General features: G+C 39.4%; 1 protein-coding gene across 1 annotated transcript in view; it reads left to right on the top strand.

Annotated features, from left to right (window-relative positions):
- The window catches only part of GPR158 (G protein-coupled receptor 158), a 209,183-nt gene that overhangs the window by 5,789 nt on the left and 179,307 nt on the right, over positions 1–24,087 (top strand). The window contains exon 2 of the mRNA XM_075022456.1: positions 10,652–10,757. Within this exon, the coding sequence (XP_074878557.1) occupies positions 10,652–10,757 (106 nt within the window). The remainder of the gene's footprint in view (positions 1–10,651; positions 10,758–24,087) is intronic.

Genomic DNA, 24,087 nt, shown 5'->3' with positions numbered 1-24,087 from the left:
ACATTTGGTACTTCTCTCAATTATTGGAAAGGTATTCCTTGGTGCAAAGATTAATCTTTATTGCACAGTTAAATTTAACTGTTTCTTCCCTAAAGGCAGTGTAATGTAGTGATTTCCACTGTACTATTAACAATGACTCAGACCACTCCAGTGTTAGGCCATAATGGGGCTTTTAGTTAAGGAAACATTATTGAAGGCAAATTAAACCATGGAGGTAGAAGTATATATGACAAATAAGTAATTTCTTAGGGAATATATGTGATTTCATCTTCTGCTAAATATTTCACAGCTATTAAGTTGTTTGGTAAAATAATGTCCTAGTTTCAGCTGGGATAGAGTTAACTGTCTTCCTAGTAGCTGGTAGGTGCTATGTTTTGAGTTCAGTATGTGAAGAATGTTGATAACACTGATGTTTTCAGTTGTTGCTAAGTAGTGTTTAGTCTAAAGTCAAGGATTTTTCAGCTTCTCATGCCCAGCCAGCGAGAAAGCTGGAGGGGCACAAGAAGTTGGCACAGGACACAGCCAGGGCAGCTGACCCAAACTGGCCAACGGGGTATTCCATACCATGGGATACCACATCTAGTGTATAAACTGGGGGGAGTGGGGGCGGGGGGAATCGCCACGCGGGGACTGGCTGGGTGTCGGTCGGCGGGTGGTGAGCAATTGCACTGCGCATCATTTGTGCATTCCAATCCTTTTATTATTGCTGTTGTCATTTGATTAGTGTTATCATTATCAGTTTCTTCTTTTCTGTTCTATTAAACCATTCTTATCTCAACCCATGGGTTTTGCTTCTTTTCCTGATTTTCTCCCCCATCCCACTGGGTGGGGGGGGAGTGGGTGAGTGGCTGTGTGGTGCTTAGTTGCTGGCTGGGGTTAAACCATGACAAATAACCATAAATGTAGACATAAAAAAAGAGAGATTGTAAAAGTTAGTAACCTTTTTCTTTTAAATGTGGTTTAATTTCTTCCTTTAGCCCTCTTTTTTAGTTTCCCCCCAATGTCTATTTAGTCTTGGTACTAAACTAAGAAAGAAAATTCATTTTAACTGTTTAAGGAGACTTCCTAATTTTTTGTGATGGTACATTAGCTGTATAATCCTGAAAGTATTTTAAAATCGTGAGGCTGAAATTTTTTTCTATAACACCCCCTGGCCCATATAACATGATTGAAGGTGTGGGTGGATTTAGAACAGGTTTTAAAAATGAAAAGGAATAATTTGTTTCCTAGAACTTCTGAAAGTCTTGGATTTATATTCCTGAAAAGAGGTGAGAACAAAGAAACGTCTTCCTATGATTTACTGTCTGCTTATAGAAACCCCCAGTATATTGTAAGTATTCTCTAGACAATCAATTATGTCTCTGACTTTTTTGTACGGGGTCATGGATAAGGATAGAAAACTGGATGGTGATGAAACAAAAGGAATAATAAGTAGGGATTTCTTTTTTAGAAACATGATTCAGCTTTCTTCACTATTGGAGAAACAGAAGCGAGTCTTTGAAGAAAGAAGTTAAATATGGCCAGCAGAGGACTGAAACGCATACTGTATGTCCACAGTTATGTAGCACATGGTAGGTAGGTTGCAATAAAAGGAACTAGCTTTTTGGGTCAAACTGCTGTTTCCACTCCTCTGTTCTCTATCCCCATCCCCCTTGGGCAAGGCTTCCAGCCCAGCAGGCTGTCAAAGCTCTTTTGAAGGGAATGGACATGTGACAGTCCTTACTATCTGAGATTCAGTTCCAGGACTGTCACCTCCTATTCTGTCTATTCATGAACCTGGGCTGAGATAGAAAAATGTTCCTAAAGGTAAGAAAAAAACATTGCTGTGTTAAGTCAGATGAAAGGCTTACCTAGCCCTTTCTCCAAAAGCAGCTTCTGACAGGTGCTTAGGGAAGAATGTAAGAGCAGTAGAAGTGCCAAGTTCTCTTGTCTTGGTTATATCCCATTTACAAATAATAAGCAATAAAAAAAATAAATTGTTTTTCAGACTCTATCTGAATGAGTGTTGGATTAAACCTATCTCTGTGATTATAATTCACTTTTTAACCCATTTTTGTCTTCTGCAATGTAGTTTGGCATTGAATTCCATAATCTAATTATGAACTGTTTGGAGAAAAAAAAATTCTTTTCTGTTTTTAAACTTGCTCCATGAATCTAAATTCATTAGGAGATCCCAGATTCTTGTGATAAAAAACCACTTTAGAAAGTGTTCATTCATCTTCTCCGTGTCAGTCAGATTTAGTTGTAGGTTATACTAAGTATTTTTAGCATCTGCAGACTTTGTCACTGGTCACCCATTTGTGGTCATCTCTGAATGTGTTGAACAAAGAAGGGATAGTTGTGGTGCCCAGCTTGTTAACCACCCTGCATGTGAAAGCTCACTTGTGTCACATTGATACTCTCAAGAGTGGCTCAAAGGTTGGAACCTTCCTGGCTCTAAAGTGTGCAGTGATGAAAAAAAATTCATTTTCTCCAAAGGCTGCCTCTACTCTGAGCAATTTTTATATCTTTGTTGTCTGTTGGCCTTATAGATTCTACTTCAGGCTTCCTTTTTGTGACGTATTTTAAAAGTTATTAATTAGTAGACCCTATGTTTTCAACATGTTGCTTCTAAAAATGTCTGTTGTTTTTGTCTTAACATTCTTGTAGTTTTGTTATGTTCCTCGCCCAGGTTTATGGCTCTCCATTTTCCTGTTTGTTTTTTTTTTTTTAAATGTTGGATTCTGTTTACTTTTCAGTTTTAAAATTCCCTTATTACCTTTAAATAAATCTTCAGTGTCAGAAGATTGGATATAGTTAGGCTGAGGCCATCTCTCCCGTGTAGGATCCTTCTAATTCAAATGCTTTTCTTGTTCCTAACCTCTTCTCTTATATCACTTTCTATACTGTTCCTTGATGCCCTTTCTTTCCACCTGTCTCTGACCCCATGGATAGTAATGGGAGCATTTAAAAAAAAAAAATACTGGTTTCTTACTAAATAGCTTGAATTTGGCTCCAAGACCTTTTTTCATAGGGAGAATCTAATGTAAGTGGTACCCCACCATCACTGACACCTCACATTCCTATACGATGTGATGCTTTGTGACAGAGTTAAGACGCTAGCAGCAACTTGAACATCCTCAGGCAAAAAAACCATCACTGCCCCTCGAAGTATCTAGGAAGCTCTCTGACCAAACTGCAGGGAAATCCCCAGAGAGGCAGCACTGTGTGCCATAAATCTGAAATAATTCTTCAGACAACAGAGGATTCATCTTTAAGTATTCCGCCCTTGTAGTACTGTTCCAAATGGCCTAAAGGGATTTTCTTTGCAGGTGAATCCTAATTCATATGCCCACACTGCTATACCTTACTCTTCTGTTAAGCTTCGTTTTAGTGAAAGCTGGCTCTCCTGTGAAAATGTGTGCTGAAAAGCAGCAGTCATGCTGTGGCTGAGGAATTAGGTAAGTCTGTCTCTGTCCTGTTAGTAAGAAATTAGTGGTAACTGCGTGTCCACATCAAAATCATGTTGTATGTAACACCCCAGTAGCCTTTTGTGAATCTGGCTGGATATGCAGAGGTAATAGTTTTAAAAACGTTTAAGTGATGCAGAATCCTAAATTTTAACTTTCAAAAGCAACTTGAACCTGCAGAAGCTGCTGATTCCAGTAAGACTTATGACTGAAAGTCACTCACTTGTGAATTTGACACCAGGGTTATTTTTGGATACTCAGTTGATAGTACATTGAAGGAGCTTCAGGTGTCAGGTAGTATGCACTGGTTGAAAATTAACATTCTTGAGAGTGTCAGCCTCCAAAATGAGAATGGTCAGAAAAGGTATCTGCCCTGAAAACACTGACTATACTAATTACAGTGTGCATTTATCTAGAGGTGTGGGCATTTGCAGATTTGGGATGGCTGTAGAGAATTTGTTGTTCTTATCTCCTTGTTTTGTGGTAAGGAGGACTTATGAAGGACAGCATGGAGGGGTGAATGGATATGGCAGCAAGAATCTAAGCAGGCATTTAGATTTGGGGGATGATGTCTGCTTCAGCATGTGATAACCATGTCTTATACCTTAATTATGGCTGCTTGCAATGCTTACAGGTGCAAAAATAAGTGTACAAACTTAGAAGACAAACTTTGAATGCCTGTTTAGCTAAGCTGTGGTGACCTCTGTGCCAAAAAGCTTCTGAAGATCTAGAGGACAAAGATATTGTTTATCACCATTTAAATGTTGGCAGGCTATTATTCTGTGCAGTTCTGGCTTAAGCTGGCTGGGTGAAAGAGAACATGCTCCTTCTGCTTTTTTTTATGATGTAACAGTAGAGGCAAAAAAAAATTCTTCTGTAGATATAGGTTTTACAACATGTTGTTACAATGAAATATTATAACTACTGAAACTATCAAGATAGCTAGTAGGTTGGGAAAATAAGCTTAAATCAATTTCTGGCACAGATTTCAAGGCAAACAGCATGCCAACAAACAGTGGTACTAGAAATTAAGACGGACATGAAAGCCTCTTAAAACAAACCTCTGACCCGACAGAAAATCCTTGATGACATCATTCTTCAATGATTATCTATTATGTACAATTCAACTAATTCTTTCTTAAATACGTGTTAAACAAGAATGTGCACTCCTTAAGTATCTATTTTGTGTAAGGACTGTAAAATTCTGGCAGAAAACAAATATTTATTGTTATAAGGAGATTAACAAAATTTACTTACTTGCCAGATGGTCCCCAATTACAAGTAATATTGTTACTAACTTATCACTGTGGCTTGGGTTCAGCCAGGCAGCATTGTCAGTGTGGATGAATGTGTTATGCTGACAAGCTGAGTCTACTCTTATACTGTTGATATTTGTCTTGATTGCTTCTATCAAGATAGCAGAGCTGCAATTATTCCCAGTTAGTTCAATAAATATAATACAGGTAGTTGGTCCATATACATTCTAGGAGGATGTGTTCTTCCATATGTTCCATTTTCCGAATGCTGAATCAAAAATAACTGAAAATGTGGGTGGCTAAAACAGGCTGTGCCAGCTACTGTATTAATCACAGATGAATTTCAGAAATATATCATCATGTACATACTGGTGCACCCTCTGGGTAATAGCGGTGGGGTACAAGTCTGAGACTGTGTTTAAAATGGCAAAGCATCCCAAATGAATGCAGTAGAATTCTTGTATCATCATGATGGTTTCTGTAAATGCCACATGTATGCTTAAAGAAACTTTTCTTTTGAAAGCATTATATCCTCAAGTAGTTGCAGTCCCTGTTACTACCTCACCAGAACTGTGATGTTACCATGAAGCATGAACATCTATTGCAGAGGTGTAGTGAAAAAAACCCAACATGTGCACTGTGGGGGAAAAAATGGAAAGCCTATGATAGATTGTAACTGTCAGGAAAGATTGTTTTCATATACCTGCTTCTGGAGTGTACTGTTACTCCTTCCTGTAGATTTTCACCCTAGAAATTTGTAAAGCTCTGAGAAAAGGAAAAAGCAGAACAATTTAATCATATCGGAAGTTCAGTTTATGCTACAGAAGAGCTGCAGACAGGAGAAGAGTGTGGGTAGAAATGTTTGAATTGAGTTCATGAAGACTGGGTTTTGTGAAAGGCAAACATTCTTGTAAGATAAATTTTAACACAAGAGAAGCAAACGGAAAAACGCATTTCATTTCAAATGGAAAAATTGTCTAGTGTTTGTAGAAGTACTATGAAAATATTTTGAAATTAGATAATTTTCAGGCCTGCAAGGCTTGACAGGGAGCTCCTGACAAAACTCAAGCATAAAATGAAAGTACACAAGAGGTGGAAGCAGAGTCAGATAACCTGGGAGGAATGTGGAGACATGGTCTGGGCATGGCTGTGAACACGAGCGTCTTGTATTAGAAATGATGTGGCCAGCAGGACTAGGGAAGTGATTGTTCCCCTGTACTCGGCACTGGTCACACCTCAGATCCTGTGTTCGGTTTTGGGCCCCTCACTACAGGAAAGACACTGAGGTGCTGGAGCGTGTCCAGAGAAGGGCAACGAAGCTGGTGAGGGGCCTGGAGCACAAGTCTCATGAGGAGCGGCTGAGGGAACTGGGGTTGTTTAGCCTGGAGAAAAGGAGGCTGAGGGGAGACCTTATCGCTCTCTACAACTACCTGAAAGGAGGTTGTAGCAAGGTGGGTGTGGGTCTCTCCTCCCAAGTAACAAGCGATAGGACAAGAAGAAATGGCCTCAAGTTGTGCCAGGGGAGGTTTAGATTGGATATTAGGAAATATTTCTTTACTGAAAGGGTTGTCCAGCATTGGAACAGGCTGCCCAGGGAAGTGGTTGAGTCACCATCCCTGGAGGTATTTAAAAGACGTGTAGATGTGGCGCTTAGGGATATGGTTCAGTGGTGGACTTGGCAGTGTTAGGTTAATGGTTGGACTCAAGGATCTTAAAGGTCTTTTCCAACCTAAATGACTCTATGTCTCTATGATTCTATGCATGGGTGGGGTTAGTGAAAACAGAGCCCATATGGGGCTGAATCTGGTAAGGGACATGAAGGGCAACAAGAAGTAAGTACACTGGCAGCAAAACTAGGACTAAGGAGAATGTGGGCCTGCTGCTGAATGGGGCAGTGAACTTTGTGACAGAGGACATGCAAAAGGCAGAGGTACTTGATGTCTTCCAAGAACTACAGGCTGATCAGCCTCACCTCAGTCCCTGGAAATGCGATGGAGCAAATCTTCCTGAAAATCACTTCTGAAACACACGGAGAAGAACAATGTGATTGGGAGTGGGTTAATGAAGGGGAAACAGTGTTTAACCAACCCAGTAGCCTTCTGTGTATAGATGACTGGAGTCCAGCTGGAGGCCAGCCACTATTGATAGACCCCAGGGGTTGATGCTGGAGCCAGTTCTGTTTAACATTTTCATTTCGTGGTCTGGACAATAGGCTAGGGTGTGCTCTTGGCAAGTTCGCAGATGACAAAAATTGGGACGAGTGGCTGAGAGACCAGATGGTTGTGTTGCCATTCAGGAGGACTGAAACAGGCTAGAGAAATGAGCAAACAAGAACCTTGTAAAGTTCAGCAAAGGGAAATGCCCAGTGCTGCACCTGTGAGGGAGTAACCCCATGCACCAATACAGGCCAGGGGCTTAATGACTGGAAAGCAGCTTTGCAGAAAAGGCCTAGGGGGTCCTGGTGGACACCAGTTTGACATGAATCACCAATGTGTGCTTGCGGCAAAGATGACTGACAGCCTCCTGGGCTATGAGAGGAAGAGCATTGCCAAAAGGTTGAGGGAGGTGATCCTTCCTCTTTACCCAGCCTGGTGGGGCTCCATCAGGAGTGCTGTGTCCACTTCTGGGGTCCTTGGTACAAGAGACATGATGTACTGGAGTGAGCCTAGTGAAGGGCCACAAAGATGATTAAAGATTGGAGCATCTGACAGACAAGAAGGGCTGAGCAAGCTGGGACTTTTCAGCCTGGAGAAGAAAAGGCTCCAGGGGGATCTTACACATGTGTAAATACCTGATGGAAAAGTGTAAAGGAGACAGAGCTAGACTTTTCTCAGGGGTAGTCAGTGAAAGGACAAAGTACAAGAGGCACAAATTGAAATACAAGAAATTCCATTTAAACATCAGAAAACCTTTTCTGACACTGTGAGTGTGGTCAGACACTAGATCAGGTTTCCCAGAGGTGGTGAAGTCTCCATTATTGGAGGTATTAAAAAACCCAACTGAACTGAGCCTGCTTTGAGCAGGTGGTTGGACTGTATGATCACAAGAGGTTTCTTCCAATGACAGCTGTTGTATGAATCTATGATTTTTCATATCTATTTTGAACAAAATAATTGTATCAAAGAGTTTTCAAAGGATAAAAGTTATTTAATCAATTCTGATGTGGAATTCTGGAAGTACATTTTCTTCCTTTCCATCACGTGGCTCTGAGCATGAGGATGTTATGCTGCTTTCTGCCTCTTGGCCCAGTAGAACATGCCACTAATTCTTCAAATTGCAGCATGTCTGGTACAAGGCCATACTCACATGCTTGCTCAGTGTGCTTACTGTCTGTAATTCCTCTGGCTTGTATGTGTTGTCTTTCTCAGAAGTAACCTCTAGGTAAGTTTTCTTTTGAAAATTTTTATATCCCTTTGTACTGACATGGTGCTTCTACAGGGTCTGCTCATGATACCACACAGCAAACTGTTAAGGTGTTTCTCCTTTCCTAGCAGTGATTAGTTTACCCTTAATTTGTAATATGTACCTCTATCTTTGTGGAAGTGTTTGTAGAGGGAAAGAGGAGTTTCCTCTCCTATCAGTTAAAAACAAAATGTGCACAAGGGAAAAGCTTTCCATGTAAAGGGAAATAAAGACCTACTTCCCTAAGGTGCTTGAGAGTCTCCCAGGTGAATCTGTTGCAGTCCTAATAAGGATGAATGATCACTGTTTTTTCTACTGTACAAACTGATTTCTTTAGAGTAGTCAGAATGATGCTAATGCTTGAGAGATCCTTGCCAAGGTGCCTGGATAACATAAACTAGGAGTGCAAGGAGTAGTGTTGGTCCTGGTCCTACTGCCTGCTTCATGCCTGTATGCAGCCATGGTGAGATTATTCACTTGCAGAACAGGTCCTGTCCCCAGCCCACATGCTAATATTTATGCTCAGGTCCAGAAAATACTAGAAACCTACCTGATGGGATCTGCATGTGAACAGATGAGGAATTAGTTACCTCTATTCCTATGAGCATCTGAGACGGATACCTTGTTATCAGGTTAAGATAATCCACTAACATCATATGAAGAGTTAGTCTGTAGAGTATGGCAGTTTTTCCCTTGAGGTTGTTGGTCACCTGGAACACAGAAAAAACAGTTCATTGGAATGGAAGTGTAGTTTTAGCAGTCTGTGGAGAAGCTGTTGTTCAAAACAAGAGTGGAAAGGCATAAAGCTGTAAACTAAAAATATTTCTGAATATTCTAGAAGCATGGTGTGTGCTATTTCAAATTGAACTTACTAGGGCCAGCACTTAAATATCTCAGGTCATTTCTAAGTGTGCCCAGCATCAGATTATTTACATTTTAGACAGGAGACAGAGCGAGATGAAGTGCACCTATGATATCTAACTTCCTACTGGCTAGCCTACACAATTTCCTAATGCATTCTTCTTCAGATCACTTAAATGATGTGCTTGTGTTTCTCCAATGACTATATAGCATGTCTGAAGATGAATGTCCAAATACAGCTGTTGTGGACACTTCGCACTTGGCTGTACTAGGGCTAGGGATGAGGGAGCAGTATTGTCCTGGTTTTGATCAAGCTTACTTTCTTATGCCTATTCTGATTTTGTTCATAAGTGGCCTCTCAGATATATGGCTCTGTAGCTCTATAATAATAATATATACTGAGCTTTAATTAAAAGAGGCAACGTGCTTTGAGGTGAGTGAGGTGTTCTTGAGATAGAGTTCGGGCCTTGCCCTTGGTAGTCCACAGCCTGAAAGGAGCAATGATGGTGTTTGTAGTCATGGAAGTTCAGGCTGTGGAAATCAAAACTTGTGGCTGAAATGGTTGACTTAAAAGGAGTGGCACCCTAGATTTAAGAAACCACTGCAGAGCACTCATCTGTTATGAGTGAGTCTGTGTAATGATCTAACTATCAAAAGTTGCATACTGATATTTTTTGCTAAGTCCAGACAGCAATGAAGCAGTTACAGATATGTGCTCTCACAAGATGATGCTATAAATGTTCTATGTACAAAGTCATTCTGGAGGTTATTTTAGAGAGAATAAGGAAATTTTTGAAGGCTTTTTTTAAGATATGCAACTACAGTCTTACAGCCTTTTTTCTTTTGGTGATTTCAGAGTTGTTTATAAAACAAAGCGTTGGCTTTGAAATCGAGTTGTTAGCTTTTCAGTCAAAAAAAATTGAGGGAAACTACTGATGATGAAAACTTGAGCATTCTTGGCATGGAACTAATACAGTTTAGATAGTCCTTGAGGACCTATGTATGTAGGAAATTTTTTTTTTTTGGTTTCACAGACATCAGTAGCCTACTCCTGGCTTGTGCTGCCTTTCTGCTGTATCAGGTATTATACCAGTGCCAGCTGGCTGAGATGGGGAGAGAGGGGTTTGGGTGTCTGCTGGGGGAGGGCGCTGAGCCGTGGAGAAGAGGTCTGAAGTCACTGAAGGTCGGGGTGTCTCTGGGGAGAGTACAAAAAGGGTTTTGCCAGTTGTTTTGGTAAATAGCGTTCCCTGGAACAAAGGGGAGGATGTCGTTGTCACCGGGCACGGGGTTAAGGTGCAGTGCCTGGTACCGTACTTGGGGTCGGCTGGGGAGGCCTCGGAAAAAGTAGTGCAGGTTGTTCGTTGTATTTTAGTTCTTTGCTGCATTGTAAAATATGAAGGGCATTAAATTGTTTGAGTGTATAACTTCTTACCTGCCACCTTACACTTACTCAGTGCATTAGATTTACTGAGCTTTTGTAATACATCTCAGTAAGGTCTAATGTAAGAATGTGTCTCTGCAGTTGTGGCTTTGGGAACATGACACTTCTCTGTTTTCAGACTTTTCATCAAATTCTGTATTTAGAAGAAAGATGTAGCTCCGCTTTGCAGGCTACAACATCATAAAGAAGTTGAACCTATTTCTGTAGTCTCTGTGTTCAAGGCTGTTTTTCTCTATTTTCAGAGGTGTTGTCAAAGTCGACATCAATCTACAGAAGGTGGACATTGACCAGTGTTCGAGTGAGGGGTGGTTCTCGGGAACGCACAGGTGTCATCTCAACAATTCTGAGGTATGTCTGTCCTTAAGGGACTGAGCTACACTTCAATAACAAGTCTTTCCACTATGAATAATTTTCTGTAGTATAAACGCTATCTATTTTATAGACTTTAAATGTCGTTTGTAGGCTGAAAAAAAATCTTTCTGTGCAAGGTGTTATGGTACGCATGAGTTTCAGGAATGCCTGCATTTCAGAATATTGGCGTTAAATAAAACAGAAGCTAAGTTATTGTGCGGAAATAACAGCTGTAGGGAAAGAGTATTACTAGTGAAGTGATTTATGAAGTTCTGCTTGTAAGTCAAACAATTATTTTACACTCAAAATCAAAATAGGCTTTTAATGTCAGCATCACTTTTGACTGGACAGCCTTGCAAAATACAGTGAAAGTAGCTCAAATGCTAATAACAATTTTTCAGAAAAACATGGGCTTTTGGTAGGATACAGAATAACAGACAGACTTGGATACTGTAATTCTTTCTTAGTAGAAATGCCAACATTTTGACAGAGCTGACTAAATGTTTCTGTTCAGCTCCTTCCTGCTTCCCCTTTCTTCTGTAGGTCTGTGTCTGGCTCTGTCTGTCAGCATATCATAGATCATTCAGCCTGGCCAGTCATATGTGTTCAATGAAACTTTAAAACAAAATGCATTCAATGATTTTTCTTTTTATTATGGCATATGATGTTGTTTTCAAAGTCACCCATTTGTTTTCTGTGATACAAGGCACCTCGGGCACTTCTGTGCTTTCAGAAAGGACAACTAAAATGTAGGGAAAATTGATGGTTGTCTATCAGAAGTCAGGAGATGTTTGCCTAATTTGTTATAAAATTCCAGTTTATCAAAGCCAAATCTAAATTTAGGAAAAGAATTGGTTTTGATGAATTCGTCTACTAACATTTTTGAGCAAGAAAAACTCAGAAGTTTTGTAAACATCCTTTTTGTTATTTTTCACTTGAATTTTTTTCTTAAAATAAACTTGAAATGAGAAATCAAGTAGTCTTTGATAAAGACTAATTTTAAATGAAATATTTCTGCAAATGGAAAAAAAAGGATTTTTTTTTTGTCAAGTACTTTTTGACTTCTGAATTCAATTTTTTAGTATCTCATTTTTCTTCCTAGAAGACAATATTGTTTCCCATGAGATCTAGTAAACCTTGTTTTCTAACATATGCTAGTTATCCTGAATGTTGTTATATATTTTGGCAAGTGCTTCTCCTTTTCCTAATGTCTTATGAGCAAAATTGTCAGCAGAGAGGTGGGTTTGGAAGTTGCATCTCTTCCTGCAACCAAGAAGAAGAGGGGAAAAAAAATCCCTATGAGAAGACTAAGAAAAACCAAAGCAAAAGTAAAATGGAGAAAATTAAGAAGGATCAATGGTGGGCTTTAACACAGCTTTGATCTGGTTCAAAGCCTGTTGTTTGCTGTAATGTGCTCTGAATCATGGTCTCTATTCTTAATATATAGAAGAACAGAATCTGAGTCAAATCAAACTGGATATAATTCCACAAATACACCCCCCTTCCAAATCTAAGTCCTTAAGACTGTGTCCTGCAGAGAACAATGCAAAAAGCTACTCTCTCTGGAAGAATTTGTTGGAGAAGGGGGGTAAATAAAAGGATTTTTTTTTTTTTTTTGCTCTTCACAATTCATTTTCAGGGGAGTAAAAAGTAGTTTTTATTTCTCTGTGGAATTCACTCCGATTATGAAAAGGGGTTTTCTTCATGAATATGACATTTAGGAAGATCTACCTTCCATTTTATTATTGCACACGAAGCAAGCGGAGTGTCATTTAGGAAACTGAGTACAGAATGAAATTCTGCATGAAAGACAACCTTAAGGGTTACAGCAAGTTTTCTATGACTTGCAAAAACGTTTTAATTCCCCAGTCTTTAGTGTCTCAGTGCGCAAGCTGGAAAATCTCACCTCTATGATGTGGATTCTTACTGTGCATGAGAAACTGAGGTGGCTGTCATGGACCACTGATGCAGAGATGGTGTCTCCACCAGCTTTGAACCAGGACTGGGTTCTTGGCATTCTGGGCTTCACTCTCCTGCTGAGAGAATGGTAGGCGTTTCTGATCTGCTGAACGAGAGAATAACATTTCTTTTACCTAAAAGGTACATTAAAGATCAGTTCTTCATGTTGGGATTCTGGGTTGTGTTGTTGTAAAGCTGGCTGTGCTCAAGTAAGTTTCTTTGCAGAGCTTTTATTTACCAGACTCGTTTGCACTGTTGTTTTTACTTCTTTTTTTTTTTTTCCTGTCCCTGTTTATTCTGCATAGTGGGTTTTTTTTTGTTCTTTAGAGCTAACAAAGACTGCTCTACATAGTTTACAATAATCTTTTTTTTTTGTACAACACTTCTACTACTGTTGAGTCCAACCTGATATATCAATGTAAAACCAGACCTGCTTTGTGCTCTTTTGACAATAGAAAGCACTAGGTTTGCTGGTGTTACAAAGGATGTCTTATTTTTCATACTGGACACTTGCATGGTTTTGTCATTTTGTTTTAGTACTACTGCGATGCTGTAGTCTGTGAGTTCCTGTGATGCAAAAAGGAATTAAAATATGCATTCCCGGGCAGAAGTTTTTTAATGAGTGATGCTGTATATGTGAGTGGCTCATGTTCACACCTAAAGGTGTTAATAACATGGGTAAGGAGACGAATGCCACTTCATGAATGGCTTTTCAACTTGTATGTAGAGCAAAAAACTTGCCAGCTGTTTTTCCTTCTCCATGGCACTTATTAAAGTGTTAAATCAACAAGACTCTCATGACTAAGAGAAGGGTATATAGGTAATACAAACCTCCTCCAAAATGAAACTTGCAAGCAGGGAGTGCCTTTCCTTATTATGCCTGAAGAGGATGAGACTCCTTGCTTAATAACAGTGACCCTGAGGATGAGGAGTTGCTGGGAACAATCTACAGAGGTTTCTCTCCTTTTACTCTGTAATCACCGCTTTAGGAGAGTTCAGTCTGATGGGGACTTCTTTCTTTACAAGCTGGTCCCATATTCTGCTCTTCACACTTTGTTTCATTGGAATCTACTGTGTGGAATAAGGGTAAATTACATAGTTGTGCAACAATGCTTTCCACATAGTTTGCCTTATAAATGCTAATGAATTATATTCCCCATCCCCTCTTTTATCTTCTTAGAGGCAGATACAGAAATACCTGCTGATGCTGGAATGCTCTGTCCCAGATTACAAAGACTGTCTCCAGCAGAGTAAGGAAGAGAACGGAGATCTCTGGATTTCCAGTTCTGCTTAATTTAGACCACCTTCCTCTCTTTAGTTTTCTTAGGTGACTTGAGTATTTAGTGCAGCATAGCCTTTCCGTAGACTGTTTGGTAAGCCTTTGCCATAGTGAATTTCTGATTTGGCTCTGAAAGTCTGTTTACTGAATAGCCCATACGTGGCTGGGCTACCAGTGCCCTTAAAGCTAAGGCACAAACCTAAATATTTCAGAGAGAAAACTCCCCTCTTCCCTAACACTATGAAAATATAGCAAGTGACAGAGAAGGGCAAGGGAGTGTCTTAGGGAATGGACAAGAGGAGGAAAAAAACCAACTTATGGATTACTAAAATGCTTCTTTACTTTGTCTTTTATTTCAGTTAATTTTATAGTGGCTTAAATCTACTAGACACATTGCTGACAAATTTTCCTACTTTCTGTGCTGTCCTGAAGTGTTTATCTTCTCAATAAAAATCAATTGAAAGGGAGGAGATGGAGGTGCATTATGGTGAATGTAAACATATAGTAAACCAGTGGTCTCTATGTGCTAGATAGAAAAAAAGAAGGAATGGATGGGACCCAACTTCTACCAGAAAATAAATAGATTGTTTTTGAAAGTACTGTATTGCCTTCACGTGCTCTGGCACAGAATCACTAGGAGATTATGCTAACAGTGACATTGGGATTTGGCTTTGGAAGGTCATCAAGAGTAACCTGATTATGTGATGGAATAGTTCTAGTGCTAGTCCTTGCTTGAAAGAAGAATAATGTATGGTTGGAGAATTAAAGAATATTATGACTCAAATACACAAAATGCTTAGACATACTATTCTTCCTTTAACTGCCACCTGTGCTTAGATTTAGGTGTTCCTCAGGAGATGGATTGGTGACTCTTAAATATCTTGCTTTATGTATGGTGCCCTCAAATACAAAACAAAAGCAAGAGCTAGGAACTTTAGATTCCCCATTTTTAAATTGACAACCTAAATTCCTAATATACAGTCATATTTCCTCTTGATTTGTTCTCTTTTGTGCACAGGACCGATATATCCCTGATTTCATAGCAGCCTAGATGAACTGGGAGAACAAGAATGCCCTCTTTCAACCTCAGGATGACTGGAAACTTCCCAGTCTAATTAGGCAGGAAGTTAGGTGAGACCTTACACAGGAAAGCTAAACTGCAGCAGTGGCTACAGTATATTTCAGTTGTGATTTTTTTTCTCTCTTTATTAAATTATATAGGCCAAAAAGAGGCTGATGGCCAGATGTTCTTTTCTTGACCTGGGGGAAGAAGGCACAACTCATGGTGAAGCGTAGAGAGCTATGTTCTCCTTCCTGGCCCCTCTACCTTGACACCCAAATAGGGAACAGTTTCCCCCAAAAAACACATGGGCAAGAGATTTGGATTCTGTGGGGCTGCAACAGATGAGATGGGTAATATTTGCAGGGTTAGAAATAATTAAAATGAATTGGGTAAAGAACAAAATTATGCAGATAATTCTGAAATTAACAAACATAGTCAAAATATAGTTACCCAATAACAAATCCAAAGTAATTTCATTGTACAGGCAAAGCTGGTTATGGGGGTAAGAAAACATGCATTTTTTTACCCTGTTTGAAACCATAGAAGATTTTTTCTTTTAATATATTAGATTCCTTCCCCATACATGCTAGCAGCAGCTACTGGCACTTTTAGTAACAACTTTAGAGTCCGTGTTGAGACACCAACAATAAAATCAAGGCTGAGGAGCATCTGAAGAAATCAGCCGGCATAGTCCATTGAGCTCTGCCAAATGCCTCCAACCAGTAGCATCACTCCGTGAAAAACAGCAGCAGACTCCACGCTGTTCCCCCATCCTTAATGAGACTGCCAACAGCTTGCAATGTGAGGCAGGCTCAGCTGACATCCCTTTGGGTTTCAACAGTATTCCACAAATGACAGCGTGCAAAAATATCTAGAGGGAATGAGAGAGGCAGATTAAACAAAAAAGTGGCATTGCTGTCTGTATATAGTGTGTGTATATCTGTGTTTGTAGAAAGATGCATAGGCCTACTGTGTGTGTATTTATTCTGTGCCAACACAAAACCAATTGAGAAAGGAAAACAAATTATCAGTACAGCCAAAATCTTTTTTCTATTGTTTAGCAAAACATTTGGGACCATCATATTTTATTATACTGTATGTAGTGTTACAGACAACCAACTGAAAAAGGGGGAGGCGGGGGCTATTAAAAATAAAATTGTGATGGGATCTGAGTTGGGAGAGAGGAAGAAGCCCAGCACTTTGCAGGTTTTTCAAACAGATGCTTTCCAGTGCCCTTGTCAAACTGGGAAAAGGCTATTAATGCACATATTCTGTGGGAGGGGAAGCATGATGAGATTAACATCCAAAGTCGCAACTAAGTGGATCATGCCCAGTATTAATGGTTTTGCTTATTACTTGTCTGTGTTTTCTGTCCTGTCCATTAGGAAAGATGCAGTCAGAATGAGGAAAAATTTGAAAAGAAAGCTGTTTGGTGATTCAATCTGAGTGAACAGGGTTTATGGAATATAGTTAACTTCTAATTTGGAAATAATCATCATCCATGGAGCTACAGATTGCATCCAAGATGGAGCAAGAGAAGTACCCAGCTACAGATCACATCCAAGATAGGGCAAGTGAAGTACCCAAACCAGGATAGAGAGCGTACATCAGGATGTATTTCCTCTTAGAAGAAAACAAGTTCTTTAGTGGTAGAATACAAATACTAAATGCTATATCAAACCATGGGCTAAAGGGGTAATCTAAGACAGAAGGGGGAGCAGCTCAGTTCAGTACACAAATAAAGAAAACATAGCCAGCGCTTCTTGGATCCAAAAGCAGAAAGGCATATCTGTTCTCTCAGACTGACGGCTGCTCACAGAACTTGGTGTATTTGAAGAGCAGGCAGTGACACAAAGAACACATTTCAGATGCTATTTTAAAAATAACTTTGCATCATCTGCATTCATGGGAAAAGTCCCTTTATGACAGTATACCATATCTAATCTGGCGTTCCTCCAGACACAATTACATAAAATAAGGTGGAGGTTTGTCAGAGCTTTTAGTGATAAACAAGGTGCTATGAAAACCAACTTTCAGTTTAAGGAAAAGGCAGGTTGCTTAGCTACAGCATCTTTGCCTTTTAAGAAAAAAATTTAAATGATTCTGTGTTTTGCAGGAGCTAATCTTGGTTATCAGTGTTTTCTTCAGAAGAAGAAAACCTTTGCAACAATTCCTTTCATCCTAGTTAGCAGTGTTAACTTGAGCATTTAAATTCATCCAGGTCAGTTCTATTTGCTGCTGTTTTCCTTCCCCCAAAGTTAAAAAGTGAAAAGCAGTAGGTGATTGGTTGAATGATGCTGACAAAAATTAAAATAGCAGGGAGGTATTTGGTTTCTCTTGCAGCTGACAGGGGATGATAGCATTGCATCAATTACCAGGTCTTTCAGATCTATTGCTACAGCTTTCAGGTCTTTCTCTGCTGGACAGAGCATCCTATTAGGCAACGCCAATTAGCTGAACTGGTCGTTCTCTGCATCTGTTTGGGAAGGAAAGAGGTGAGGCCCAAAAGTTTAGGTAGCTGCAGGGACATGGACAAAATATACCTGGTGGGAGCAGAGGGGAAGTTGCAGAGAAGGGGGTGGGCACAGGGAAGAGCTCTTCCCAGGAGAGAGACTGAGAAACTGACTGTGACTGGGGCAAGAGACAGAAGATCAGGGTCTATTGGGAGCCACAGAAGACCTTGCAGCAAAGAGCCTGGGGACTCTAACCAGGCTGGACTGTTCTCCTTTGGCAGGCTGGCTGTGAGTTACCTTTCCCAGATATGAAGTGCCAGTAGCTGTATTGGATCTAGGTATAAACAGAGCACAGCTTCATTCAGGGTGCTCCTTTGTTATCACTACATTCGGAGGACTGTACAATATCTGAAAATGTCTCTAGTAGCATTAAGCACAATTAGATATATGCAATTAGATAAATATACAGCATTTTGGTATCAAAGCATCTGGTCCATCCTACGTGAGATTTGATACGCTTATCTGGGAAGATACGCAACTACTTCCATATCTTGTGAGATAATATAAAGACTGTTAACCCATCTTACAGCTGGGACACAGAGGCAAAATTATCTCTAAACTGATAGACACCCTGACTCAAATTGAGGTGTGATCTCCAGGCGTGCAAATTACCCTCTGCACACTTTGGTTTCTGCAGTAAAGGTATGCCAAGCTTGTGAGCGGGAAGGGAGTCCCGATGTGCTCCAGCCAGGGCCCAGGCTGAATCATCTTCAGAGTGGGATTTTGGGGTGCATTACAGCATGCATCCACCCCATCCTTCAGATAGTTCCAGGAAGGGTTAAGCATCCTGATATATTTTTCAAACCTGTGTCAGACCAGCTTTATAGCCTTCTTAGTGATCTTGATTTGTGATAGCATTCTGGTCAAAAACGAAGCCACCCAGCCTCCTCTTAGCTAAAAGCACTGTTGCTGCACTTGCTGTCATTGCAAAGGACACCAGCGTCCTATGAACTGTGCAGACTCTGTTCCTGACTTGCATGCTTAGCTGTTTGCTTACTCAGACAATATACTGCAGAGGGTTTTTTGGTTGTTAAAGTATGAAAATTCTGCTCATGCATGGCACATATTCTACAGTTAATTATTTTTGTTGAAAAAACATGGACTTGAGAAACAGTAAACTAATGGAAAAAAACTCGTTGTCTGCCTTATTTAATTAAATAACTTTTAAAAAATGTAGCAACTGTTCCTCCTGCTTTTTCTGTACTTGATGATACCTGCACAAGAGACAAGTTTAGCCTTGAGAAGAAAGTTAATTCCTCTTTTTCTGTAACAAATTAAAATTAGATTGAAAACATATTAAAGATCCCAAGATGAAAAACTAGAGAGAATAGCCGCTGAATCTTCATATTCAAAGCAATGTACTGAGCCATAGTAATAGCCTGAATGGAAACAAACTCATTTAGTTTTATTTTTGGAGCACAATTTTATAGCGGTAGACATTCAAATACCATCATTTTTGTTGGTGACTTCTGGTAGGAGGTGAATTTTTTTTGCAAATGAAAAAGAACTGCTTTTGGTTTACTTATGCTTTTGTTTAGATCCCAGTGATTCACATGATTTGTTCTTCTAGTTTGCATTTGCCAGTACTGTAAACTGATGGCTATCAGGTCGTCCATTCACTGAGCAGGGACTGGTCTCCTAGAAATTTCTCAGTCTTTACTAACCTACTTAATATCTTCTTTTGTGTTTCTTCATTGCTTTGTTGCCCTGTGCTATTTTAGATCATGAATATATTAAGCACCAGTACTAACACGGGAATGCAGAACACTTGATTTTTGATCTTTATCTTTTTGCATATTTCTTCTCTTCTTTTTTATGTTTTGGCTAGTTTATAAGCCATTACTGAGCTTCATCGTATTACTGCTTTTCTTTCTTATTCATCTCCTCTAAGGATTTTACTCTTCTTTCTGTCAGTGAGTAAGTAGTGAAAGAAAACACACTTCTCCCCAACACCTTATGCATGTAAACTTCTTAACTAAGATATTTACTGTCTTTGATTCCTCCTTTACTTGGAAGAGATGGTGAGGAAAAGTAGATGTTACTGTAGAGACAAATAAGACAATTTTATATTTGTAATACTGCACTGCTTTCTTCTTGCAGCAGGATCAGAATTCTTCTGCAGTTAAATTTAGTCCCTAGATTTACCACAACTATTGTTTGCAGGGCAATCAGTTCCCATTTACTTGCATAAAATAGAAAGTAGGATTTGCTTACTGAGCTCCACTGTCAGAATACAGTAGTTCTTTTATGCCACCAATTTCATCTAATATTTCTGTTAATTTTTTCATCTTTCAGATATGGTTGGCTAGGGGAAAAAAGAATTTCATGGAGTGGTATGACTGTGTATTCTAATTTAGGCAAAGTGAGTCCTGTAACTTTCATCTAAAACAGTTATGGTCTTACTCTTACACTTGAAAATAAAGCTAGCTAGGTTGGCCTGACCTGAGAAACAAACTGAGCTTTCTCTATAGCAACCCTCAAATATTTTTTGTCTGTATGTTTTTGTATATACATTTACTTACAGCTAATCTGTGTATGCATGTGCATATGTGTGAGCATCATATAAATGCACACGCATGCACGCCTGTATATGCATATATAGGGAACTGTGAATGTCTTGGTTGTTTGCACATAGGCATTTTGCTAGAACTGTTCTGTGTTGAGATGTTACAGAGGCTGGGGAGATAGTGGTCCTTGTCTTGCGCCTAACCTATGCACCAGTACAGGTTGTGGGGCTGAATGGCTGGAAAGCAGCTTTGCAGGAAAGGCTCAGCGGGTCCTGGTAGACATCAAGTTGACCATGAGCCAGCAATGTACCCTTGCGGCAAAGGCGACCAACAGCCTCCTGGGCTGTGTTAGGCAGAGCATTGCCAGCTGGTCAAGAATGATGATCTTCACCCAGCCTGGTGAGGCAGCATCTGGAGGGCTCTGTTCCCGGAGGGCTGTGTCCAGTTCTGGGCTCCCCAGTTCAAGAGACATGGATGTACTGGAGTTAGTCCAGCAAAGGGCCACCAGAATGATTAAGGGTTTGGAGCACCTGTTGAACGAGCTGAGGCTGAGCGAGCTGGGCTGTTCAGCATGGAGAAGAAAAGGTTCGGGGGATTTCATCTGCGCGTGTAAATACCTGATGGAAAGGTGTAAAGGAGACAGAGCCAGACTCTTCTCAGGGGTAGTCAGTGACCTAACAAGAGGCAATGGACACAAACTGAAACAGAAAAAGAATTTTTTTTTTCACACTGTGAGGGTAGTCAGACACTGGAACAGGCTGCCCAGAGACATGGTGGAGTCTCCATTGTTGGAGATATTCAGAACTTGAATGTACACAGCACTGGGCAGCCTGTCCTAGCTGAGCCTGCTCTGAGCAGGGGTTGGGACTGGATGATCTCCAGAGGTGCCTTCCAGCCTCAGCTGTTGTGCGATTCTGTGGTCAGCTCTTCTTTCATCTTTCGCGTGATTCTTTTTTCCTGTCTGATTTGTATCTGGAGAATATGGTATCCCTTTTGAGCTTTGTGTTTCCACTCTGTTTTACTCATGCTTGTGTCAAGACTCTCCTCCATTGCTAACTGCTTTTCCTCACCAGTTGTTTCTTTTAAACTTCTCATAAGCATGTGAAGATGTGCATGCGAGTTTTTTGAGAAATCATTTATCTCTGATGCTTCCTCTATAACAAGTTCAACACTTTTTTTCTCCTACTACAATAGAAGAAATAGAGTAAGTATATTCAGATTCTTATTTTATAGTTAATAGCTGCAAACATATCTACTTATTTACTTTCAGAACTTTGAAAGCTGATTTACTAGAGATAACACTAAGATTTTTGAATGATGATACTGGCTTGCTGCTTGGGCTAGGGTTGAAATATTTTTATCCCTTCATGTTTGTTATCTAAGTATCTAATGGTGAAAGCTCTGAAAGGGGGGAAGATCTGTAATATAGACACGGTAGTGGGATTTATCTGGACAACATATGCTGCATTATAAAATGTGAGTTTTCTAAACAGACTAAATTAGTCTACAGTGTATAAGATACTGTCCTAGAGATTGAGGAGAATTGCTAGGGCTGTTCAGTAAATTGTTATTGGCTAGTCTGAAATTATGACGTTTTGATACTTGTTTTCATCCTGAAGTGGAGTGAAACCAACACCAGCAGTGCATTTTCCTGAATTAACATTTTAAAAAAGTATTAATTTTGAAATATGAAAATATGTATTTCAGAGAGCTGCTCTAGGAAATTGTATAATTTGAAAGACTGATAAAACTTGGTTAAAAATGTGCATTAGTTTTAATCTTTTCTTATGGGGAAAAAATGAGAAAAAGACATTTTGAGAAAGTCCTGTTGTATGGTAATGGAAAACAGCTTGTTAATAACATTTGGAGCAATTCTAGAAACCTGTGTGCCAGTCAAAGCACCACCAAAAACATGTCCTTTTTTCCTCTTGAAAGTTTTAGAAACTTTTGATACCATTTGTCCAATTCTATTGTTAATCATATTTATCTTACGCTGTTGGATAGTCATTGTGGTTTTTAGCTAAACCAAAACAGTTTGTCTCTCTTCCAAGAAGGGAAGTCAAATAAAGCAGCACTCCAGACCTTGTAAACTTTTACAAGACATGATAAAACATCTTTATATTCCAATATGTACAAGACATGGCACAAATTGGTTTTAAGCATGCAAGAGCAAACATTTGCCCTGTAGAGCTTAAACTCTTGAATTCATATTGTTCCAGAGCCCTTCAAAGTGAATACTGCATTACACTAGCTGAAGGAGGCATTTCTTGGTAGTTCAATTATACAGAATTTTTATGTGGATAACTAATAGGATGCTTGTTTGAAATAAATGTCTAAATAAAATGCTCCAATTGTCCTGATATGAATCTTCTGAAATATTTTTGTGAAAAATTCCAAGACCAATTAGGGTTTTTTTTCTGGTAATGGAATGAAGTTTAATTTTGAAGTTTGAGTTTTCTTGCAGGATAGGACTCCATAATAATGATTGCTTTCTAAGGGACTGCTTTATTGCTACACAGTCTGTGTAATTATAAAAAGCGATTTTTCTGAAGTATTACTCAGTAAGCCACTTAAGAATTATTTTTACAGGTTTAGTGCGTATTTCAGTTAGGTTTCATTTCCATAGGTGATTGAGAATTGTTTTTAATTATGCGTCAGTGGATTATTCTAGCTGCTTTCTAACATTGCTTAACAAAAATGATACCTTATGGCAGTCATTTTTGTTACAAGTGTAACCTAAAAATATTTTCTTCGGTGATTACATGATTATAAGGAGTCACATTTTGCATCTTTATCACTGTATTGTACTGCACCAAATTTAAAAGTGTTTTCCCTATTTGTATAACTTCATTATTACACTGCTAAATGATGACAATGTTGGAACACCTGGAATAATTAAGAGATGCATCAATTTTGAGGTCTTCGCTTCTCACTGAATTTTCCATAGCCCTTGAGTTAATTCTATGTTTAAATGTATATGTATGTTACACAAGGAATCACTGCCACATCTCACAGATGTATGAAAGAAAGGAAAGTTGGTGTGTATGTGAAGCACTACGTATGTCAGTGGGATCCTATGGCTGCAGAAGGCTCCCCCTTCCCCTTATTAAGCTAGAGCTACAAGCTTCAATGTCCTATTGAGAAAAGAGTGATGAAAGAAGAGGAAGGCTTGAAAAGGATGAATTCTATACAACAGCAGAATACTTACCTTCTTAGTAAGAGTTACATGACAAGAATAACACTGTTAACATTGTTAGCATTAACTCTTATTTACAATGAAATAGTGTTTCACTTGTTGATTGCAAACATCAAATGTTTGACTTTGCCTGTGCTTATATTCCAGTCCATTTGCTTTCTCTAAAGATATAAACACTGTTACAAAGAACAGTCCGTGTTTTTTTTCCCTATTATTTCTTGCCGTAAGTCCCAAATAATTTTGGCTTGCAAGTGTGAGTATGTTTATAGTTATCCATTCAGATGTTCCATAGCTGTATGGTTTCATAACAATAGCTTTACATTAGGAATTGGTGTTTCAGTCTGGAGCATGCAGACAGTTCTCACTAACATGATTTTAATCCTTGTTTGATCCTGAAGAACAGAGGCAGTAATCTGTGATCTCTGCAAAGGTGAGCGGAGCTGCTGACCTGTTGCGCTGGCCCTCAGAGCCCCTGTTGTGCTTTGTTCTATGACCAGCTTTTTCAAGTATCCTCTGTAGCGAGGCATTTTACATCTTGGAGGGAGAATGAAAGCAAATGGGATATGTTCTTCCCTCTTGCAACAAAGGCTGATCAGCTCACCATTCAGTGGATCATTCTCCCTTTTTCACCTTCTCAGGTACTATTGATCTTCTTGTCAATTTAACCATCAGTACAAGCAACGTACTCTTAGTAAGTATAGCTCTGTGGACGTGGTCCAAATTGTTGAGGTCAGACTGGTTTCTGGCAGGCATTCATTCTGATTTCTGGAGCACCTCTGTGCAGGTTATAAAAAGTCTTGTTTCTGCTTC

The sequence above is a fragment of the Buteo buteo genome, chromosome 2 (assembly GCF_964188355.1).
Source record: "Buteo buteo chromosome 2, bButBut1.hap1.1, whole genome shotgun sequence".
NCBI classification, from domain to species: domain Eukaryota; kingdom Metazoa; phylum Chordata; class Aves; order Accipitriformes; family Accipitridae; genus Buteo; species Buteo buteo.
This window is presented reverse-complemented; position numbering and strand designations above follow the sequence as displayed.